General features: G+C 38.3%; 2 protein-coding genes across 8 annotated transcripts in view; one reads left to right on the top strand and one right to left on the bottom strand.

Moving 5' to 3' along the window:
- Positions 1-4,776, top strand: part of ryr3 (ryanodine receptor 3) — a 112,887-nt gene extending 108,111 nt beyond the window's left edge. For all 7 annotated transcript variants that reach the window (XM_025899121.1, XM_025899120.1, XM_025899119.1 and 4 more), the window contains 4 exons: positions 44-108; positions 1,040-1,140; positions 1,216-1,267; positions 3,641-4,776. In XM_025899121.1, the coding sequence (XP_025754906.1) occupies positions 44-108; positions 1,040-1,140; positions 1,216-1,267; positions 3,641-3,736 (314 nt within the window). In that variant the 3' untranslated portion in view covers positions 3,737-4,776. The remainder of the gene's footprint in view (positions 1-43; positions 109-1,039; positions 1,141-1,215; positions 1,268-3,640) is intronic.
- The window catches only part of aven (apoptosis, caspase activation inhibitor), a 37,764-nt gene continuing 17,401 nt past the window's right edge, over positions 4,641-25,003 (bottom strand). The window contains exons 3-6 of the mRNA XM_005475062.4: positions 8,152-8,222; positions 7,476-7,571; positions 6,679-6,988; positions 4,641-5,280 (exon numbers count right to left, since the gene is read on the bottom strand). Coding sequence (XP_005475119.1) covers positions 5,123-5,280; positions 6,679-6,988; positions 7,476-7,571; positions 8,152-8,222 — 635 coding nt within the window. The 3' untranslated portion in view covers positions 4,641-5,122. The remainder of the gene's footprint in view (positions 5,281-6,678; positions 6,989-7,475; positions 7,572-8,151; positions 8,223-25,003) is intronic.

Below are 25,003 nucleotides of genomic sequence, written 5' to 3'. Positions count from 1 at the left end.
TTCTTCTCATGCTCCTCTAACAGAGCATCGCACCTTTCTTCAGGTTTAATCATTGATGCCTTTGGTGAGCTGAGAGACCAACAGGAGCAGGTGAAAGAGGACATGGAGGTAAGGCTCTGCTCTAACCAAACTATCTGTTGCCAGCTATATTTTTGCTTCAGATGACCAAGGAAATCCTTGAGTAAGTGACAGTATTCCCTTCCTGCTTTATGTGAGTTAAGGAGCATGAACACAGGAAGCGATTTACTTGCCTCCATCGCTCTTTAGCTGATGGTTGGTCGCAAACAGACCTTTGATCCCTGTTTGTCCTCTAATGCTTTTACAACCCCGTCATAACTCAAATCACCGGCATCCTGTGCTCTCATTGGTGGTTCAGTTGTTTGTCTAAAAACAGAGAAAAGTTTAACTTGACTTATAATCACCGGTGATTATTTCACCCATCATTGCGTGAAGTTGACAAATATCATTGACTTTAAACGGTCTCTGGTCACTGCTGGTGATGTAATAATCCTGTAGTCAGTCAATCCAACTCGAATTGTTTTTGAGTGTTTTCTTCATTAGTTAGTTTATTCCCTTGTGCCACAGACCAACTTAATTGTCTAATTAATTGTGTATTCCTGTGAGCCACACTGTGCAGAGGAACAAAACTGGCACAAATAAATAAAATTAACTGAGAATAAATATTACAAATAACTGCAGGCAATAATTAATTTAGACATTTTTTTTCTCCTATTTGTTTGTAATATAATGTTTTATTGCTCCAATTGTTTTATTCTCTCAGTTGTGCGACACTTTGGTCAATACTTGTTGACAAGGTGACTTGACCAGAATGTATGGCAAACGTTTTTCTTGTTTTGCATCTATTGTGCATTTGTTTCCATTTTAACTTTCAATAATTCAAATTATTATTCATTTGTATGTTCTTTTTCCTTAACATATTTCACAAGAAAAAGTTGATTAGCAGAAATCTAATTGGCAGGTTCAAATAGGATGATGACAGTCATCACTAATTTTCGATCCCCACTCATTTGTCTTCCAGACCAAATGTTTCATCTGTGGAATTGGGAATGATTACTTTGACCGGACGCCTCATGGCTTTGAAACTCACACCTTACAAGAACACAACCTAGCCAACTACCTGTAAGTACAGAAATATGACCAAACGTAATGTGACTGAAGTTTTCCCCCTTTAACACTTGTGCCTCCTGTGTGCAGGTTCTTCCTGATGTATCTGATTAACAAGGATGAGACTGAGCATACGGGTCAGGTATGTGAGCGAACACCAGTCTGTAGTATTTGGTCATTTTAAACACTATATGCATAATCTGCCGTCTGTGACAAATCTCAAAAGAACAAAAGGAAAAACTGGAATGTTACAGACTTCAGTAGGTTTACTTATGCAACATATCAAGTGGGTTGAAATGTTGCACAAGGTACAGCTTTGCTGGAGAAAGAAGCAATGCGTGGGCTTTCTTTGACTTCTGATATTAAGTTGTTATTGTTGTGCACCTGAGATTCAACTTGGTTTTCTGTTTGATGTTTGTGTACTTTTTCTTATGATACAAATTTAGCAAAGAAATAGAAATCTTGCACTTGTTATTCCTTTAAGCTGCAAAGGATCGCATTCAGCTACTAGGAGTGAATAAGTCACAAAAACAGTGTAATCACTGACATGCCGTTGAGCTACATCCTTAATCTGTCCACTGATGGGATATATAGTCACTGCAGATGGGATGAAACTATTTCACAATATCATATATCATCATAGTATTTATGTTTTAGGGAAAATAATTTTATTGTTTGCAGTCAGACCATCTGAAATTTGTGACACAAAGGGCCAGATTTACTAAGCAAGGCCTATTACCGTGATAGTGCAATTGCAAAAACGTAATGACGGGAAGGAAAAGTTCTGAGGCTAATCTACTTACAAGCCACCAATTTATAAACAAGAATGTAGTCAGTCTATTCATGGGTCAAGAACAGACAGACCTGATGAGGGAGCATGAGCGAGTGACTAATGTGCTAACAAAAATAATACATAAACACAGATTTTACACGTGTTCCTCTCTTAAAATAAATAAGACAAACTTTGAATGTTTTTCATATAAGGGAGAAATCTTCTGCTAGAAATTACTGGCGACTGTGTTTGGTCCTGAGGTCTGAGACTCAGGTGGAGCACAGGATTCATAAGAGGAGGGCTGCGTCATGATCCCGTTCTACTGTATACAAATTAAATCTGCGTAACAGCTGATCTGCTGTGATAACAATGAACACAGACTATTTATTAGGTACACGTTGATAGTACCAGGTTGGACCCTCCTTTGCCAACAGATTTTGTTCCATATTGACTTGATAGCATCAGATACACGCCCATAATATGAATCTCAAATTCTCAGTTCCGGATTAGATTGAGACCTGATAACATTAGCGGCCATTTCAGTGCATTAGACTCATTGTTACATTCAAGAAATCAGTTCAACATGACTTTGAGACATGGCATGATATGCTGTTAGAAGCAGCCATTAGAAGAGGAGTACACTGTGGTCAGTGACACATTGGGGGGGACAGACATGGTTAACGCTAATACTCGGGCATGCTGTGGTGTTAAAATTAGTTGGTTTAAGGGGCCCAAAGTGTGTTAAGAAAACATCTCCCACACTATTACGCCATCAACATCGGGCTGACCCACTGATACGAGACAGGGTGGATACTTTCACGTTGTTTATGCTAAATTCTGACCTAGTATCGAAATATTGCAGCAGAAATGGTCTTGACCGGTCTGCTGAGTCATTGCCATGTGATTGGCAAATTAGATATGTGTTCATGTGGCTTAATGCACATTGCTTTTATTTTCTGCATGCGGTGTGACACTGTAGATAATTACTATAGTCAATAGTACATATCGTAACATTTAGACATTAATCAAACAAACTAACACACTTTAATATATTAATACTTCAATATGGTGTGTAGGAGTATATAGGAGTCTAAAAAAAAAAAGGTGTGCACACTGTTGATGAAAGACAGAGATGTCTGTATAATATATTGATCTCTGTGTAGAAGTGACCAAGCCTAAAACACTGAAAACTGCTCCACTCCCTCTAAAACAAGATGCATCTGCCTTGTATTGGGATTATTAGTTAATCCATTTCATGTGGGACCCAGAGTTCCAGGAGAAATTCTGGCACTGCACTCCGAGCTCTGAGGTATCCACCTGTGCAAGATACGCACCCAGTCTCTCCCACTCTCCCCTTCTCATTTCAAATAAATGAACAGTCCTTGCGGCAACTATCACAACCACATCAAGTTCAAAATAAGATGCGCTCTTTTCTACGTTGGCATGCATACATGCAATAACGCAAGCCACAGAAACACCTGTGTCCACATCTTTCACTTGCAAAGGTGACTCTGCGCCTCTTTAGTAAAAGCACGACAGCAGCTTCTCAAAGCCAAAGGAGGTTTTTGTGCTGACGCAGATTGTAGGTAAATCTGGCCTTAACAGTTTTCTGAGGACAGAGGTCAGCAAGACTGAACAGTACAAAAGATCTCGCCATATTACTCTAAACAGTTAACTGTGACTGAGTATAACCAAAACTATGTGCAGTCGTTGCCCCTTTAAACCATTCCTTTCCCTTTTCAGGAGTCATACGTGTGGAAGATGTACCAGGAGAGATGCTGGGACTTCTTCCCCACTGGAGACTGCTTCCGTAAGCAATATGAGGACCAGCTGGGTTAGAGCGGGCCGCCTTGTCTGCTGCTCTGAACCCCAATCTCCACTTTGCTTCTACCTGGAAAAAAGACATTGAACTTGACTTCACCCTGTTACCAAAACACACACCGTCATAGTGTCGAAAAATGTAAAGAGGAAAAAAAAAAAAAAAATCTGAATTCTGACACAAACGCAAAACATAACGACTCTAAGATTTACAACTGACGATTGGACATTTCGGGTTTGCGTGTTCTTCGTTGTTACTGAAATAGTCTCCTGCCACTACGCCTCTTTTATGCAAATAATTCTTTTAATTCTGATTCACATGGCCTTTTTTCACTTGCTTAACCCCAACCTGCTGCACAATTTGTTGTTTGTAGACATCTGATAATTGTGAAGGGTTACAGCATGACAACTGAATGTCTGAATATGCACAATTTCTAGATTACCGCCAGGATGTTACTGTCACTTCCTACCCAAACCACAAGTGAATGGATGTGTGCTGCTAGTAATGATCTAGTTAACATCCAGTGAAATGACCTGATTTGCCTTTCAAAGCTGGTTCAAACCGTTCTGATGACATGAAGATGGTTCTTCCAGGACCAGAGACAACTCTCACTTTAGGTGTTTATCAAGTGCCGATGTGCCTTATGAAAAAAAACTATGCAAAAGAGAAAAAAATATCATTTTTGTCCCTCCTAACACAAGCAGTGCTCTGTTCTTGATTAGCTATAAGCAAATTTAGGTAAAGCTAGTTTTGTGGCTTTTACATTTAAAAAGAAAAAGAAATATTTGTTGTATAATATCTAGATGATCCTTGTGTAAATGTTGCTTAGTTTGGTTTTGTTCCTGAACTGTGGTGTCCTGCCCACCTGCACTTGTTTCTACAGCAGAGGAACCCCACAACAAACGGACAATTAAACAGCAAAACTTGGTTCGAGAATTTATTGACGACAAACTGGTTACCCGCTCTTGTCTGGCCATTTATATGTATGTAGTAGCTTTGGTAAACTGCATTTCTTTTTTGATGAGGGGGAGGAAATGAATAAAGTAACTGACGCAGTGAACCAAACGTGTCGTCCTTGACCTCTTTCACTACCCGTCTGTCACCATTCCTCTGAAGCAAAACACTCCAGAGTCAAACTTTCACAGGGAACAGAGAATTCTCTCTCTGAAGCAGGGTGTGCTCCAGGAACGTTTTGACACACTCTCACAAATGTTCGAGATGTACTGTCCCAACCTCTACACCTCCAAAACAAAACATATTGCCTCTCTTACAGCATGGGGGGGGGAGGCAGGTCCGTGTGAAACAAGGAAGCATCAAACTTTAGCATCATAAACTTCCAGGTGGACTTAATTTTTCAAGGATGGAAGTTGAAGCAATTGAACTGCCATGACCAAGTTCCCTGAGTGTCAGGAGATCATGCTGTCAAGCCAGTCCTCCAGGTCGTCCTCAGTCATTTCCTGTTTGCTGGGCACAGACTGTGGAGGTGCGATGTCTTTGTCCTTCACCACCTCCATCTTTTTCTCTTCTATCGGCTTTGCTGTCACGTCTTTCACTTCCTCACATTCTGCAGATTAATAACATGATGGGAGACATATTTTTAGTCTTTCCTCTAAACTTACCTTCTGCTAAGTAATTTTAACTTTATTATCTGTGCTTTAATTACACCACATGTGAATATTGCAATCCTGCAAAGCAGAAAATCAACAGCTATCCAGCGTCTCTAAAACTCAGTAACATTATTATATTTAACATACTAGAAGTGTTTAAAAATAATAATTCTGTGTGGAATGAATCTGTTTCAGAGTTATGAGCCGGTAAGTTTTCAGTGCAACTGAAAAATTTGCTTTCAAGAAAATGTCTTAATTTGCTGCTCTTGCAGTAATAGCTGGATATTTTTCAATATGTAAAGACCAACCTGCTTATTCTTCAAATTTTTTTAGCGTTAACATTAGGCTTTAAACATTGCCCTAAGTAACAATGGCTTCTTTTTTTCTTGTCAGTACAAAAGGCGGAAGTTATCATCATCTGGGTAGCTTTCTATTCGAAAAACAAGGTTATTATAGTGATCTAACACTATGTGTGAAAAAATCCTAAAATTGTAGTGTGTTTTTTTTTTTTTTTTTTTTTTTTTTTTTTAAATACTTAAAAAAACTTTATTTACTTGCTTGGGTGTTTATTTACTTGCTTTGGTTATTGTCCAACAATAACCAAATAACCCTTTTACGGCTGAGAGGTAAAAACTACAATTTTGGATTGAAAAAAAAACTAATTAAAATACAATAAAAAATATGTAGGAATGATCCTTAGTGTTTTTTAGTTGGGTAAATTTTATAACATCTTGCCGAATGAGGCATTGATGGCTGTGCTTATTGAGACTCTGGATGTCGGTGAGTCAAATGCTTTCAAAAAGCAGTTTTCTTGTAATACCTGTACCGATTTTCCCAAATGTTGCCTACGACACATGACAATCATACAATAATAATTAAAAAGACTAAAAATGAACCCAATAACCTAAACTAAAACTAAACAATTTCAACAATAAAAAAACAAAAAAATCCACTAAATATCAAATGAAATAAAAACAAAAACTAGTAAATCCAAAATATAATAACTCTATTAAGAAACATTATCCAAATACAGTACTTCAAAGTGTCTAGTCGAATCTTTAGGTGCCAAAGTTTCACAATGGCCACTTTTAAGGTTAAACTGCTAGCATGCCATGTTTTGTTTATTCTTTCCAGTTAAAAGATTATGATCTCACGCAACCGTCAAAAAGATATATGTTGTGCACGACAAAGTAAATATACAGTATATATTATTAATGAATTTCTTTCTCTACACTAAGCTAACTGAAGCTTACTATTCTCCACAGACTCAAGAGCGACATTAATCTTCTATATTTTCCCCAGGCTATCCCACATCGCTCAACATGCAGGGACAGACTATCATTAAATATACTTGCCCTTCTCTGTAACAGCGCTCTCCATTTCTGCACCACTGACAGGCTGGTTTCCTGCATCACCTGACACTGGTTTCTGTAAGTTGAGCAGCTTGTCCAGCTCTTCATCAGCATCATCCACCATAGTCTCAGCAGCAGCAGCCAAGGAAGAAAGCTGCGAGCCTGAGCCCCCCACTGGGTTTGCATCCACGGTGACTTTCTGGCTGATGCTGAGGCTTTTTGAAGATGCGGATGGAGGTGTGAATTTGGACATTTTTGGCACTTCCTGTTTAGGTGCTAGAGTCATACTGGGCAGCTCTGCTGGTGCTGAGACCTGAAACATCAGGTAAAGTAAAAAACACAAAATAAAAAACTGCTTGTGTCATGAATGTCTCTGAGAAAAACACAAAGATACAGAAGCCATATTTTCTTTTTTCTCAGAAGGTAATCAACACAGTGTATTAATCTACTGGGTGAAAGTAACCAGACATGTACCAATAAATACAAAAAGGTCAGTCTATTGTTTTAGTTTTTTTAATATATACTTAATTTAACCTGACATGCCTCTATGCCATATCTTGCAACCCTAAATCCCAAAAAGTTGAGATGCTGTGTAAAATGTAATAAATGAATGCAATGATTTGCAAATAAAATCTTTTGTTCACAGAACACAGAAAACCTAATTTTCTCCGTATAAACATATTTGTTGTTAAAGTTTACCTAAGCAACTGTGTTTCCTTCTTGCATAATTAGTATTTTCTCCTGAACAACACCCAACCACAGTGTGCTGGGCATCAGCTAACACTGTGCGAGATACTTGCCTGAATCAGCTCGGGCTCCAGGTTGAGTTTCTGATGCAAAGGCACTTCTTGAAGAATCTGGGTAAGAGCTGGGAGGTCCAAAACAATCCCTGCCATCTGGAGAACAAATGAGAACACAGACTGCAAACAAATGTTTGTATCTACAGAGTTTAGGTGAGTGAGAGCACTATCGGATTCAAAGTCTTCATAGTAAATGGATGAACTTGTTCTTTTGTCCAACATTAAGCACATGAACGCTGTGCTACAACAACAGTATGAATCCGATATCTTAATCGGAATATTCAAGTGACTACATTTGAATTCTTTTGGACTTAAATGTGTGTTCACAACCCTAGATGGGGACAGGTAAGACTAGAGCAAGTATCTGTTCACCACAGTTCACTGAATTATGACGCTTAGGATCAAATAGTTGGCTCCAGTGAACCTATAGGATGCTGGTTTAGAAGGACTAAACAAGACAATCATCCAAACAAGTTGCCACTTTACTACTCCGAGTCAAGAAAACTAACAGGGTCACCTCAGTCACCAGGATTTCTCGTTCGTCCATCATATTATGACCAAAGTAAACACAGCTGCAAGAGCACTTTTAGCTTTATAACTGTAACTGCTGTGTATTTTAAAGACGTAAAACTCCATAAATCAATTTTAAAAAGGAGCGGTGGAGATATAATTTTACCTGACTGATATCAAGCTGGTCCATCTCCCATTCTTTTTCTTCTGCAAACCGGAAATGCGTGAACGAATCCCCTGTAAGAAAACGATGCACAGAAACAAAACGTTTTGGCGTTATGACCACAGCAGTGTAATCCCCAAACTATCTGTTAAAGCTAAAACTCACAGAGAGATTCACTTTAGTGCTTTTTCACACAAACACAGCTCCTGCCTGTGCAAACCAACCGAGTGGCCTTCACGTCCGCAATGTCTACGATGTTTTTCTCTGGAAGGCAAAAGCTTTGTGTAAACTCTTGATCAGTTTGAGCGTTAAAGCAGAGCTGGTCTGCTTTACCGGTCTGAGGGCTCTTGTCACTACAAAGACGCTGAGGATGTATTATTAATAAGCGCACAGCAGTGGTGCCACACACTCAGCAGACAGATACGCAGATGAACAAATGAGAAAACCGTCAAGATGAAACTTGTGTTGTTTGAGTGGGGCACAGCGCGCGAGGAGCACCGAGTCAAAACACAACATCCAGAACAACAAGGACACATGTCAGATGTGAAGCACCACTCTTACAGCTCCTCATTTTTGCATGTGGTTATTTCCACAATGTTCCAGGAGGATGTCATTTTGCTGGAATAACAGGTCGCTTGTAGGTATTTTTAGATTACATAATGGAAGGCTTTCTTTATTCAAACTGAAATCTGAATATTCTTAAATCCCATATTTTCATCCTTCCTTTGTGAAGTAAAGAATGTGGGGATAACCTAAAAGTAACAGCTCATCTGAGATAACGCAAGACTTAGCAGAACTAGGACACGTCAATTAATCAATGAAAAAAGTGCTAAAACCATCAAAAAATAAAGTTAAAAAAAAACTCCAGAGGGTATAAAGAAATCTAGTTTAAGTTTCTTCCACTCAAAAGAAAATTCAAGGTTAGACAGCTGCTAGAGATTTCAGTGTTAAAAATGACCGAGAGAGGTCTTGGAGAGAGTTCTGTCTCATTTATTATACACATAATTATTTAGAGAAGATATCAGGGACAGGCTGAATGCTGAGGGGAGTGTGGTATAACAGAACAGTTTATATTTTTTCTGCTTTTACCCTTTTAAGTTTACATACTGGCTAAAAAAATGAACTGGATGACAGACTAAAATATGCTTGATTGCTAGCAAAAAAAGGCTTCATGCAAAAGCATAAACTGGCAGGCTCCTGTGTACGCAACTTTTTTACCTTAAAATGTCCATTTAAAAGCACTGCAACCAGGATACAATCAGCCAGCTTAGCATAAACAGTAAAAGGAGGAAAAGGAATCAGACAGGCATGCTTTAAGCCCCTCCCACCACTAGCAGCTGAACACATGAACAGCAGCACAACAAGCTTGGCAAAGCATCTTAGCCTGAAAGCCAGGGCTTTATTAAAAAAAAAAAAATCTGAGGTCAGTAAAGCTCCATTTCAACAACAAAAGTATTTAAGTATTAAACAATCATAAATGTTGTACACCTTAACATTAGCTGTTTAATTATTAGCAATTATCCATATTAGCCATCTGTTAAATAATGATTAAGGTTTTGTATTTTCTATTTTTATTTCTTTAACTTACTGCAATTGAAATTTCAAAATAAGTTGCAGTAAGTAAGTTTGCTTCTTTTAGTTTAGTTTTTATTCTTTGAAAATGTTTAGTTTTAGTTTAGTTTTTTTTAGCTCGTTTTAAGTATCATTTTATGGCCACGGGGCTCTGTCACTGGAGACAAGATTTAACAATAGGTATATTCTAGGTATTACAGTAAAAACAGAACTTTTTGAAAGCAGCTGCCATGCAGCCTTGTAGACTGTGGTCCACAAGACTAAAGTTTCAATAAACACCATCCAAGCCTCAAAACGCAATTGTGATGACAATTTTTACACACTTAACAAATAGAAAAACTAAGGATATAAATTATTTGTAATTTTGTTTTGGTTTTTTACACCTATGTCTAATTAAGAAGTAAAAAGCATCTGAGAACAGCTCTTAAGAGTAGGGTCTGTCTTGCATTATGGCCACTCAGGACCTTTTCTTTACAATATTTTTAATCTGTGTAGTTATGAAATAGTAAATCATAATTTTGTAAATCATCTGAAATCATTGACAGATAAATCAGGCAACCCTGGGATCCAGGAAGTTTTCAGCAACTTCTAAAAAAAATTTAAAAATTATATACATATCATCAATAATCATCAGTTGACCACAAAAGTATGATATTGAAAACGAATCAGGTGATGTTGGCCTCAAGTACCCAGACTATGGTCAGTCTGCCACACACAGATGGACAGTCAGTGGGAGATCTGACAGAAGAGCTGCAGTCAGATGCAGCCTCTCACTTTGTTATTCTGCCCTCTGCATATTGTATTACGGACACTCTGCCTTCAGGTGTGACCATTAGCACCATCTGCAGTTGTCAGTGATTTGTTGTTCAAGAAGCAAAAGGAGGTCAAGAAGGAGAAAATGCAGGACGGCTTTTTATCTTCAGGCTGAGTCCCTGCTGTCAAACAGGGAGAAGAAAGATGAGTTATGAAAAGGAGCATTACTGAGGTTACAATGACAGTGAAGGAGATGGATTAAAAGAAAGGAATGGGAATGTCAGCTTTACGTGACGGCCGTTTGAGAGTACCTTTATGTTGGGACAAAGATTTTCCCCTTCACTGGGAAACCGTGAGAAAATAAGACCGGGATTTGGTAGACGAGAAATCGAACCACATCACTGCTGGCATCTTAAACAGATCATTTGCTAACAATATTCTGCTAAATCAGAGGGAACCATTGCTCAGTGATAAGATCAAGAAACAGCTGCCAGAATTTAATCACCAAGCTCTGAGCTGAAACTCAAATGAGCTTTGCTAAACTATCTATTAATTACATCATTTCTATTTATATTTTTTTAAAGTACTCTTCACCTAACTACACAGGAGGTCTATTGACCCTTTAATATAAAGCTATGTCGCCATGCCATTGAAGAACTTTGTTTTATGTGTCTTCTACCTTTGAGTCTCTGTGCCACCACAACTGATCTGGTATTAAGTTAATTATAGCAATTTATACATAATCAGTTATTTACCAGCAAGGCTGCCATGAGGCAATGGTATCTACTCTAATGTTAGAATGTACCAAATTGCATAAATAAATCCTTTATGAGCTAAAATTCAGACAGATCTGAGGATTATTTTTAACTAGAGGTGATCTTCTGCTGTTTATATTTCCCATTATTTAATGTTTTCCTATCATTTAAGGTTTTCATCAGGGTTTTTAGGGCTGATGCCAGTAAAATTTAAGGAGTCTAAAATTTTTGGCATTGTTATATTACCCAGTGTCATTTAAGTATATATGTGTGTATGTGTGTGTGTGTGATATACACATATACGCTTGTAATTTTAGTTGAAAATATCCATCCCCACCATGTGCTCAGCTGTGATGCTATTCTGCTAAATGCACCGTAGAAATGGCTGCTGCTCCCTGAGCTCGGATCTGCTGAAGGCTTCTTCCTGTTAAAAGGGAGCTCTACCTTTCCACTTTTGCCAAGTGCAGCTCATTGGGTTTCTCTATATTATTGTGGAGACCACACCATATCTTCAGGTGGCTGTTGCATAAACTAAATTTAGGTGAACTGAAAAGCTAAATTTGTCCTAAAACGTAAAACTGTCCCTGGTTAGCACTCTCCCTCTTTTTCTGTTTCCTACTCCTCTCTGTTTAACATCCCATTCACTCAGTCTCCTTCAGTCCAACACAGAGATCTGCTGCTGACAGTGGTAAGCTGCCTCCCTCCTACATCTCAAAGCCCAGTGTCCTCCTGATCTGTGTCCATGGAAATATCATTGCATGTAATTCAGAGGCACTGATACAACCATGGCAACAGCTGCCAGCAGGGATGAGAGAAACTTCTGTCAAACCTCCATAAGACACAAAAAGAGAGGAGGAGGAGGACATAGAAGTGAGACAACGAAGAGAATGAAAAAGGCAGACTTTTCATTTCTGCTCGACTTCAGTACCCTGATGCTGTTTTCAGAGTAGAGTCTAACATCTACAGGGAATGTGCCGCCTCAGATGCGTCACCCAGCAGTGTGAAAAACATGGCTGGTATTTTACTAAATACTGGTACGATGATTTAGTTCACATATAACAATAAAATCTGGGCTTCATTTGAAAATGTTTAGCTGTACTAAAGCTGCCACAGTGAGCTTAATTATTGATTAGTCAATTAATTATTTTGCCTTTTTAGTATTTTCAGAAGTGAAAATCCACAAATAGGAAACATTTAGTCATTTAATGAACTGTTTCTCAAACTCAGTGCCTTAAACGGTTTGAGTTTTGACGTTTTCAGAGAGGAAAAGGACCTTTCAGGTTCCAGACGGCGATAAAGTATTCCTGATCAACCAAACTTCATGAAGCTTTTTTTTTTTTTATTTAATTTTCTTTTCAGATTAAACAACTAAAGTAATATACCAAAACTATATGTTTCTGTTCACTCTAAAAGCTACTTACAGAGATGCACTGATTGCAGTTTTGTAGGCCAGTTTCCTTTTTTCTCCCCTGCCTGTGTAGATTTTCTTTCTAATAAGTGTAACATATACAAACAAAAATAAACTTTTTCCTAAATTTAAAATGTTATTTTCATATTAAAATATATTATTAAACTTTACTTTCCCCCAAACTGCAGTAAGTTAGATCATTTACCAGTATGTTTATTAGAATGTCTACCTTTTTTGTCCTTTTAAACTCTTAATTAATAAATGATTTTCCTCATAATAGTTTTGATTGTTTGCTGATCCCGAGGCTGCCGGTTGGTCGCTAGCTCTGAGCTCTGGCTTGATTTAGCTTTAGCTACTTTTTGTTTGTTATGTTTTATAAATGTCCATGTGAGGTTTTTGTTTCTTTTTGTTTTTTTAAACAGCTTTAAGGATTTTAAAAACTTAACTTAGGCAAAATGAATTAGCTTTAATGTAACACTTTTCTATCAGATTTCTGCTTTCTTCTAATCTGTAAATGAGATTCATTTATGAAAGTAGAGGTGTGGAAATTGTCCGTCCTCTAAAGCAAACCCAGTAGATTTGTATGAATCTGGTTGTTATTTTTGATTGTGTAAGATATTGACAACACTTTTATTTATTTATGTATTTACAGTTATTCTTCTTTAAAAAAATTAATAACTACTATTATTACGGTATGAAAACTGTTAATACTTTCTTCTGTTTGAACTGTGGTACTACTTACGTGTGGGCGACATGATTTGGAAGTCTACGGTTACATTAAATTATTATTATTTTTTTTAAGTATAGCTATGTGATTGTTGGGAAACGAGTAAATATTACATGAGCTGCAGGACATTTTTAGCAATTTTCAATGTTTTATTTTTCCAGATATGTTTTACTGTGTTATATTTAATCGGTGAAAGATAAATTTAACTTTGGAACCTTTTCTTCATACTGTGTGGAAATTCTGTTAAATGCCATGAACCTAACCCATGTCAGCACATATACCCTCACTATACACAAATGATAAAAGATCAATTCAAGGTTCAAATGATTGTCTAAGAGCGTAAGTCTGGCCAGTAAACCTCGGTGAGTTATTCTCAGAGAATAAACACTGCTTCACTCATACCGTGTGCTAAGTGGCTTGGCTGGCATTGTGTAACTTTTTGTATAATGTGGTATCCTGTCTCTTGACATCTTGCTGGCTGAACCCCATTTTAACAAATGAGGTTTTCTGCTTGCAACCCCGGCTTTGCTGAGCTATCTATGGCCCACTCTCATCTTTTATATCTGGGATGTGTTGTTCGCTGTCGTTGGCTTAGCTCCTGCCTTTCTGTTCCGCTCTGCTCTTTTCCTGCTCCACTCAACGCCACTCTGCTTTCACCTCACCGCTGTTCATCTTCACCCATCTCCTGCGATATGCTCAGTGCGACAGTCGAGCTTTGGTACAGTCACGATAAGGATAGGCTACGCTGGTTCTATAAGCACAATGAGGGATTAAGGAAATGTGTATAAACTGTAACAAGACTGCAGCTTTTCTAACCTAACAGTCATATCAGAGAGTGGTGTTTTAGGACTTTGAAATGTATTTCTTTATTCACTTAGGTTGTAGCTTCTCCAATCAGTCTATTTGTTTCTTTATTCTCTTTTATATGATTTTATATTAAGTATATTCTTGATACACACAGCCTAAGCAAAACAAACTATTTGAAGACATTTCCATGATCCCTGTTAAACTGGGACAGAACTTTTAACTTGTGTTTTCTTTATGTTCAAGGTTACTGTGGTTGGTTTTGTGAGACATATAATTCACATTTTTAATGGAGGTAGAAAAATGTTAGTATTAAGTATGAATAACTAAATAAAAAAATAATCCAAACATAAATTAAAATGCTATTCGATCAAGAAAAATAGGATGAGGGACCTATGGAATTTTCTATACGACGAAACGACTAGTAGTGTACTCGGTGTTACAACATAAATTAAGTTCTTCCCTTATTTTTTTTTATTTTTTTTTTTTTTTTAATTTGTTCATTTCAGGCACAACAATAAAGTTGAACATAAAGTGCACAAAAAACAAAAACAAACAACAAAATGTACCTGAAAAGGAGTGGGATGAAGAAAACTTATTAAATCCCACCCCTATATTCACTTATCAACAGAAACAATAAACTAAAATAAATTGATGAGGTACAATACACATGCTATGGCAAGGGGGAGCCAGGACGACAAATAAGAGGGGAGATATCATCATCACCCCGACCCGAGACTGGGTACCCCAAGAAGAAGTGCGAGAGGAACTGACTTGAAAGATATTTTCATGGCGAAACCTGTACAGATCCACTGTAGCTGGTTACCGAGTACTTGCTACTAATATCACAGATACAGATAATCATCAAACTAGCCATATAAAACATGCTCTAGCATTAAGGGATAATCAATATCTCTTCTACCCGTTGCCAGCTGAATACAATCATAATCCCACAAATGTCCTGGCTTGTATTGATTTCTGTGGGGCCCTCCAGATGTTACCTCATCTGCCTAAGCAAGCCAAGGTTGTCATACCAGATGACACGCAAACACTCGCACCCTTGTTAACAGGACCACACCTTATGTATATAGTCCTCTTCACCAACCAAAATCCATTCACTATATAAAACTGCGGTCTGGCCTTAACCTTGATTACTCTTCCTTGCTGGAGCAGTGACTGGCTGAACAGAAACAGGAGGGATATGTAAGGAGATGCGGTACCACTGTTCAGTCTCCACTAACACTTGCAGTGAAATGTTGACATTTTATGTGACTGGAAGAGGAATACACACATTCCCTGCTCGCCCTTCTGCCTCCATTTGCTGCGCGACTAATGGTGTGTGATCAGTGAATGATTACTTCTCTTTTAAACTGGCTGTCGTGGCAGATCCTCACTTGATAAGAGAGGAGATAAAGCAATGCAGCTCATATAAAACTTAAGAGCAACTGAGTGTTGTTATTATTATAACAGTGACAAATCCCATCTGATATGTCTTTGACAGTGCTAAGGGAGACAGACAGAATGGGAAATCTAAGTAAAGAAATGAGAGAAAAGGGCTGAAGAAAGAGGAAAAAATGACATCTAGAAGGGAGAAAATGAGATGCACAGATTTCAGAAAATGTGCAGGAAATGCCGTTTGGAGAAACTCCAATTTGCGATGTGTGAAGCTGATTGTCTTTCTGAGAGCCCCAGCACCTCCAGCATGCTCCCTGTCACGCCTTTTTAACCAAACCAATTAGCCCAACATGACATGGCGCTGAAACCCAACTACGCGTCGATAAATCACTGTCTGCGCTAATTGCAATTAAAATCCCGAGCAAACCAGGCGAGACAATAAAGAGGGCCGAAGCTATTTACTCTTAACTTTTAATGGTTATTGTGTGAGGCTGTGTTTATGTCAAAGTCATATCAGAAGAGCTCCAATCCACTCGAGGCTTCCTTCTCATTAGGCATGTATTTTCTTTGGCATGCGGCTTGTTTGGAGGTAAGAGGCTCAAGCTCGAGCACTTCTCTGCAAAACTCATCAATCACATTTAGCATTTGATGTGAATCTAGTTTAATTATCCCATCACTTTCTTTCATGGATGTTATTAGGTAACAGTAAGTGCGGTTTTTTTCCCCCCATATTTTTATAAAATGTGGATGCAGTTGGAGAACACACAGCGTTGTTCTCCTGTAGGACATTTCAGTCTCATAACCACTCTATACATTCACATGCTTGCATGACGTTGTAGCTGTATTTGAGGAGATTGAGTAGGTTTTATAACCTGTAAAGAAAAACTCCTTTTTAGGAAAGACGGATCATTTCAGTAACTCTAATATAGCACTTTTGTCCTTCATGCGCTTCGGGAAATTGGTGAAGTTGTGCTAAAAACAAGGGAAAAAAAGTATACTCTGATAAAACATCCACTTAGCAATACATTATCTTCCATGAAGGTCATAATGTTCAGTGGCAGGTATTTTATCATTTTGTCCACAGATATCAGTGAGGGTAGGCTTACCGTATAATGCAACATGACAAATTATATCCTGCCACAGAGGTGAATCATTACTTCTGTAGCAGAAGTGGGAAAAAACATCATGTCACAATATCGTGATAGTTGCCCATGGTAACAGGTGTATCTAGGGTTTGGCACAAAGTTAAAATTTTCCAGCCTTACACGGACATTCCAACATCTGTACACAGCCAAAACTGGCAAGCAAAACAATCAGGAAGGCAAACCTCACAGTTTAAAAATGAACAAACAAGGGGGAAAAGTGTGGTGGAATCAGAGAATAACTCATAAAATGCAGTAGATAGCTCAGGGCAAAAATGTTGGACACAGAAGTGAAAACTTCTACATGTTCTATTGCACAACAACTCTCAACTCAAACTCAGTGCAATGGCAAGGAATGAGGCCCTAGCTTATAGCTCCATTCAGCAGTGGTGCTGAATTAGGCACCAGCTGAGCAAGCTTAGAGACCAGTCGGTGACAATCTGCCAACCACCAGTCACAAGAGTAAAATGTGAAGCTGGCAAAGGGTTGATGAAGGTCACTAGTGCCACTCTTCCACTTGTACCTACTCAGCTCGACTCTATTGATGGTTTGGATCATTTTCCATTACAACTGAAGACCACCTCAGTGTGCTTGGCGTCATTATAGCAACATGGCCAAAAGTCTCATGATGTCATTTGGCTGCGACACAAATCCTGCACATTGGACGACATTGAAGTGATGGTATACCTGCAGCTAAACCGGTGGCAAGCATTTGCACCTCATCGTTGGACCAGTGTTGTTTGTGTGCAGCCATTTCCCTCATGTGATTTCTGTGAAGGAGATGTTCTTATGACTCATTGAGCGATGCCATGGACTGGCCAATCTGTGGCATGCAGTCTGTAGACGTCACATTTTCGGATCGACACAGATCTCTTGGAACCCTGGCTCAGGTGGTACTAAAGAAAAGCACGTGGTACCAGGTATTACCACCTAATGCAAAAAAATCTAAAAATCGAGTAGGTACTAGTGAGACAGGTGAAATCGGATTGAAGAACTTTCACCCTGAAAGTAAAAATTCTGCCCTACCGATGCAGCCAACACGTTTCCAAAGCCATAACTTCAACTTCAATACTGCTTGAAGAATAGCTGGGGGGCAACAGTACACCCGAATCAAAGACCAAACATCAATAGCCAATATGTTTATTCAATCATCCAACCATGCTGGTATCGTTATTACACAAGATCTGCTAACTTAAGAAAAATACTGAACAAAGGCTGCAAAGGCTGTACTTATTCACTGTTTTTTGGTGTTTAGGAGGGGTTTGCATTTTATCCTTTTTACTCAGCTTCAGTAATGTGACAAATTAGCTCTTTAATTTGCTTCCACTCTGAGAGTTTGTTCTTTTTAACCACAACTTAATTAACTTCCATTCACTTTTTTCCATTCTTGATAAAAAAAAGCACCATGCGTCATGTCTTTGGTAGCTGTGATTCTGATTCAAACTGGCCAGGGAATGTCTTTAGAGCCCTCAGATGTGTTAAAAACGGTAGTATTGTATTGCAAAACAAAGCAATACAAAATGTTCCTGTAACAAGGTTTGTTCTACTTATACACTAATCCCACTCAGCTGGGTGCACTGCTAGAACTGATTTCAAAGGCTGAAATTAGTTCAAAATGCATAAAGAGCCACAGAGCCTCACCAAGACCAATAATAAAAAACAAAAGCTGTGCAAAAAATTGTCCGGTTATCATAAACAAGCAAATGATTTATCAGGTTCATCAGATAATATTTTAGGTGTGTTAATCAGCTGTCAATAAGAATCTAAATAAATCACAGGAAATGAAATGAAATGAACAAAACCCTGAGAAAGAGATCTGTAAGCACTAGGGCTGGGCCATATCATACCGTTCACGGTAATACTGGTGTAATTTTGGGCAACGATAGGAAAATGAAATATCGCGATAGAATATGGGTAAAACGCGCATGCGCAGTGCCTTTGTTTACATACGCACATGGCGGCGACGCAGAATGAGAAGAGCGAAAGTGGATCGTTAAATGAAACCGATGAACCAGAATTGGTTTGTAAAAATGCTGCAACTTCAGTGGTGTGGAACTGGTTTAGCTTTCGTCCGTCAGATACACAACAAAGCACTATTTTTGGTAGAGCATGCTAGCGGGCCGTCGTTATTACCGTGTTGTTTGGAAAATACGGCACACTTAAAATCAATCCTTTGATTTTTCTGAAAATCGACAGTGCCCCTTATAATCCCGTGTGCCTTATGTATGAATTCTGGTTGTGTTTACTGACCTCGAAACGATTTTATGTGGTACACGGCGCTCGAAAATCTGTCAAATGTTTTAGTACGACTTTGCTAAGCTACGAAGCCGCACCGCTTGATGGATTGTCGGAGCATTACGGCTATCGTAGGCAGGCGCCTCGCGGAGTGATACGTACTGTGCTTCAACATAATATTACCGTATTGTGTGTGTATAACCTCTTTTTAAGTTTTGTGGATATTCTACATGGTTATGCTGAGGATATGTCGGCCAATTTCCACTGGAAATGCCTTTCGGTTAAACTGTCAGCAAGGAATTTGCATTTGCACTGTTAAATTTTTATATAACTTTAATGCACATAAAAAACAGCTGCTTGTTTAAGTGAAAATGGGGTTTTTTGCACTAATAAAGTTGTGGAGTTGTAAAGTATTTTGTCTAGTGTCAATTATATCGTCAGTTATATCGTTATCGCAAATTTTCAAATGTATATCGTGATAAATATTTTTGGTCATATCGCCCTGCTCTAGTAAGCACCACAAACTGATACATCTTTTTGTTTAGTTCAGTTCTAAAATATTAAGCTTTTCCTCACAGGCACAGCATTACTGGTGTTTCTTCTGTTTTTACATATATATATATAAAAAAAGACAGTCTGAGAGTCAGAGAAGATAAGAATAATACACCCACTAGCAGCTAAATAAAGACCCGTGGACTGCCTTAAATAAAGACTAAACTGCCAGAAAGCACAAATGTTTCAATCCTTTGAAGGCTTGAGCGGATGAAATGTGACAGCCGCCGCAGTTCTTAAATCCAAACAAGATGTCCAGAGCAGCCACACCAGTTGATATATTCGCCTCAGAAATCCCAAGTTCCTCCTTTCTTGTAGTAAAGTCATCAAAACTGTCCGTGTGTGACTGAATCATGACGCTGCAGTCTCACTGACACAAAACACACACCACCACCTGCACTCTGTAAAGATGCACTTAAACACAGTGAGTAGACTCATTCATTGTAATGCACAAAGACACAACACGAAAGATTTCTGTTCACTGACAAAGCTGCTGCTGCAGTGAAAAGAGGTTTGGTGTGTTTTATGACTTTTTTTTTTTTTTTTTATCAGTAACAATTATGTTTTAAATCACTGCCATGTGGTGTCAGAGTATGTTCATCATTATTAGTTAATTAGCTCCCTGATTTGCTTTCCTCTCTTATCTGCCATTTTTTGTGAGTTCCTTAGTAGGAAACAGTGACTACAAGTCACCTTTTTAAATTTGCAGGGGGATCCATTCAGAGTGCCTGAGGCTTCAATAAAAATATTGATATTTGGGGTCAGAAGAAAACAATACAATATGCTGGGTATCAATATTTTGCCCAACCTCTATTCAGTGGTGCATCACTCTTGATTTGGTTTCAACAAGAATGTGTCTGCATTATTAGGTCAGGGTTATGTTCCCTTGCGGACTTGCACAGAGGCAGCTGTGGTGCTTTTATTAAACTAGTTTTCAGTCTAGTGGGAATATCCAAGTCATGTATTTGTAGTTTAGTGTTCTCCTACAGCGTAGTGTCTACACTTGGTCACACTAAGGCGAAAAAACAAAGATTACATTTTGTCAAAATTGTAATGATTCAGCAAATAATTCTACTAGCCAATCTATCTGTAGTCACACCTTGGTGTCCTTTTGTATACGTCTTTGGCAACACAGAGGGACCTAACATATGCATAAGCTATAGAGATTCACCAGCATGCACTCATCCAAAAAAAGCAAACAGGGTATAGTCAGACAGCAAAGACACACCCATAAGTAAAATGCTGCTTGGTTGAAAAGCTGCCTTTAACAGTGCAGCGACATGAGAATTTGCCACAAGCAAGGAGAAAAATCATCAATAATATTACAACAACAAAAAAAGTGCTCACAGTTCTCATTTCATTGGATAAAAGTTTGCAAATAAAGACTTTTCTGCCTTCTTCTTCTTTGCAGGAGCTAAGCTAAAAGGCCAACATTGCCAGCTGTTGAATGCCTCCTGAAGAAAATACTGTACAAGACTGCAGTGCTCTGGCTAGTACCTACCAACACACAACCAGAGTATGTTTATCATTATTAGTTAATTAGAAGTGCAAGCACACATTGCTGGTTAAATACTTTGAAGCTTACCAGGGCAGTGTCTGGTTCTTAAATACATGATTACATTAGCACAACTGGACTTTGCGACAATTTAGTTCTATTACTTCACCGCTAAGGGATTCAACTTAAACAGCCATGTTTCCAGGTTATTCCGTATTAAAACATTCAAAACCTTGAGCTTCAATAATAATTTTGGCCTCAACCGCTTTATTCAGAAGTGATCAAATCAAAAACTTGGAGGAGATCAAGGCCTCTCGGATTACACATGCAGAGTGGTTTCATCATGGAAATCAAGACCTTGAGAGACCAGCTCTACAGGAAGGTAACATCACACGAGAAAAGCCTCACATTAACAAAAGCCACAGTCATACATGCTGCACTGCTAAACATCTTCCACTGAAGACCATTATAGGAAGATATCAATTAAGAGGTCAAAGTCTATTCAGTGCAGCGGTGAAAAACCATTTCATATTGATTAATTGTAGCTCGTCATGCATTAGTATAAATGCATTAGTTATTGACATCTCTATCTACACACCCACATGGCACGAGACGACCAGGTGGTCACAGAAAGGTGAGGAGGTCAGAATCAATTAATTAGTAGCCAAGTAAACAGCTTTTACTTTTTTATCTTTCTGTTGATTTATTACAAGAATAACCTGTGTAGTAAAAATATGTTTAATATATTAACCATACCATTTAACTACTACTACTCTACATTAAAGAGCATCTTGTTCTTGTTACCTCCATTTCAGACTGAGATTCATATGCGAAGGTCAGCTCTTAAGGACTTCAGAGAAATGAGAGCAATAAGTTTTCCTTAGGGGGTAGTATTTAGAAAGCTCATTTATAAAATGACTCATAGCATAATTTTGTTTTATACATTATTCACACTGGGGGAAGACAACATCTGAACTAAGCAGTTGTATCTGATGTTTGCTTCCAGAGAACTGGTTGCACACAGATTGGTTTTTGCTTGAACAACAAACAATTTGACTGGTAACAAATGCAACAGTTGGTTGGCCACAGCTAATGAGCGGGTTGAGCTGACATTAAATGTAAAAATACATAGCTTCCAAACAACCAGACATGTTTGGAAGCTATGCATCTAATGGAAAGCTTTATATGCCAAATATTATCACCGCCGCTCTTGTTATTTACCACAAGATAAGCAACACAGTGTGGGAGGTGTGAAGCACACCAAGCAATTATCTTTAATTGAAACAGAGAATCGCACCATTAAATGACTAATTTGCTTTTTACTTTTTGAAACCACACTGGCTTTAAAATAACTGGCTCAATTTAGGGGAGTTAAAGGTTATTTTACAATGTTATTCTGCCACTCTTATATGTCATGTGAGGGCAAAAATCTATAGTCAACCACTAAATCAATATTTTGACAGCTTCAGATGCTTTCCACAATACATTAACTTACAGAGAAAATAGAGATTTTTTTCTCTACAAGGACATGAGAAAGCTTCATACATGCAATACAGCCTTGATCTTTAAGCATTTCCCAAAAAGCTGCAAAGGTCCTACATAGTCAGATCAGCAATTAACGTCCATGGTTGTTCAGTCAACTGGATTGGGTTCTTGGGCTTTGTAACATACAGAGTAAACATTAGCAGCAAAGGATAACAATATTCTGGAATTCAGTTTAAGTTATCTGCAAAGGCTTCCAACTATAGGAAGGTGGACTTTTTTTCTTGGTCTGTTTACCTCATGCACAAGTAACTTAGGCTACGTTCACACTGCAGGCGAAAGCGCATCAAATCCGATTTTTTTGACCCTATGCGACCCATATCCGATCATGGTATGACAGTGTGAACGGCACAAATCCGATATTTTCTAATCCGATCTGGGTCACTTTCGTATGTGGTACTGAATCCGATACATGTCCGATGTTTTAGAAAGCGACTGCTGTTTGAACGGTCATGTCGCATTAAATCCGTCTTTTACGTCACTGACACAAGACAGACGCCAATTATCAGCGCCGGAGAAGCGCCCGAGAGGACATTGTGAACGCTTCCTGGCCATCCAGTGTAGATGTCAGTGAAACTGTTGGGAAGACAACGTTGGAGAAACGTGAACATTTTATTTGTACTGTATAATCTGCAGATTCTGACAGAAATCTGCAACTATCCTTTAAAGCACCGATCCTCTAAAACAGCAATAAGGATAATTATTAGGTTATTTACATTATTATGTAAATAACAAAATAACTTCAAGCAAAAATTGGGAAACGTAAAGTCTGAAGTCTTTATATTAAGGGCCATCAGTCAAACAATACTGTTTGCTCTGGGTCTAAACAGAGCGCGTTGTGTGCGACATCTTCTTTTGCGCATGCGGGCCGCTTTGAGCGTTCACACTAGAGCGCGTTTGCTGTCACATTTTATTTGTAGTGTGAACAAGCAGACAAAAAAAAAATCGGATTTGATCAAAAAATCGGAATTGAGCATTAAGACCTGCAGTGTGAACGTAGCCTTAGTCTCAGTATAAATCCCTGGCACACCGTGACTGGGCACAAGTATAAAATACACCAGAAGAATGAACTGTCATCTAATCGTTGCATCGGCTTTTATCCTGTGGCGAGAGAATGAGCCCAAAGTTGCTCCAAATGACAACCAAGCACCTTGTGGGAGTTTCAGTGCCGCTGATGCATGAAGTAGTGTGTGAACAGGTGCAACAGAAAGACAGTTAGGCGAGTTAAGAGGTGCTGCATAAGCCCTATACAGGTTACACAAGTCATTTCATCTTGAGGGAGCTCATCTCAAGTACAAAGTAAACATTAAACAAACTAAAGGGAACACACAATATACTTTCAAAAACCTGCTTTTGTTCCCTTTTTAAATTTTGTTTTTCACTTTTTTCCATAAATGTATTTAAATGATAATCTTCAAATACTGTAAGAAGCATAATTCATCAGTTATGGCTGAATAATTAGGCTTCTATTAGTCAAGTCTAAAATAACCATTGTCCACAGTGTTGGTCCACAGTACCTTGACATAATTCTGGTGTCACAGTGACCAATTGTCTAGGTGGAAGCCTAAAATGTCTCCAATCAACAGATATTAGGCAATCATAGCGTATATGTGTCCCTCATTACATGAACAAAACTGAGGAATCCATATGCGTGCATTTTCAATATCTAGGATAATCAATAGCAAGGCAGTGAATCAGTGGTTCAGAGGAACATGCATGATATAGTCACATTAAAGGAAAAAAGCTTCAGCCCATTCTAGTCACACAGTTTAATCACAGATGAATCAGCTGATACCCTGCCAGCTGCTCAAGCAAGATGCGATTTGTGAAAAAGCCGGACATATGCGCTTTCACTGAGTGGTTCTGGAAGCTGACTGGGGCAACAGGGTGATGAGTAATACAAAAAAAGTCCTCCATTTTCATAAAAGCATAATTCAGAAATCATTTTCAAAACTAATTCCTTTGTTTTTATTGTGAAAAAGATTCATCTATGCCAGCATGGGAATTTATTATGCACCAAGTGACTTCATTTTTTCCACAACTTGGATAATCATTACCGTTTTAACTCTAGAGTTCGTAATGTCCTTTTTCAGTTAGTGTTTAATTAAGCAGCACGGTTCCAACCAAGTTTCTGCAACTCTTCGTCATGCCAAAATTTTCTTTTTCGTTTTAATTAGGTTTGAAATATATAATTTCCACCTGCTCGACTAGGACCTATTTCATGCTGCCGAAAACAAATCCGGCAATAACTTACAAATGTTTTTATGTCTGGGATGAAAAGAATTTAGGGATTTAGCCTGGATTACACTTGACGCAAAAGAATAAGGGGAGTGTTCCCAATAGGTAAACATGGAGATATCTTTTTAACTGCCGATATCGTCACTAAAACACTGAGCGGTTATACGTCATATCTGATCTAGTATTATTTGTTGACATTGCCAACAGAAACGGTTTCACAGTATGCGTGATAAAAGC

The sequence above is a fragment of the Oreochromis niloticus genome, linkage group LG15 (assembly GCF_001858045.2).
Source record: "Oreochromis niloticus isolate F11D_XX linkage group LG15, O_niloticus_UMD_NMBU, whole genome shotgun sequence".
Taxonomy (NCBI): domain Eukaryota; kingdom Metazoa; phylum Chordata; class Actinopteri; order Cichliformes; family Cichlidae; genus Oreochromis; species Oreochromis niloticus.
Note: the sequence above shows the minus strand (reverse complement) of the source record. Positions and strands in the feature narration are given on the sequence as shown.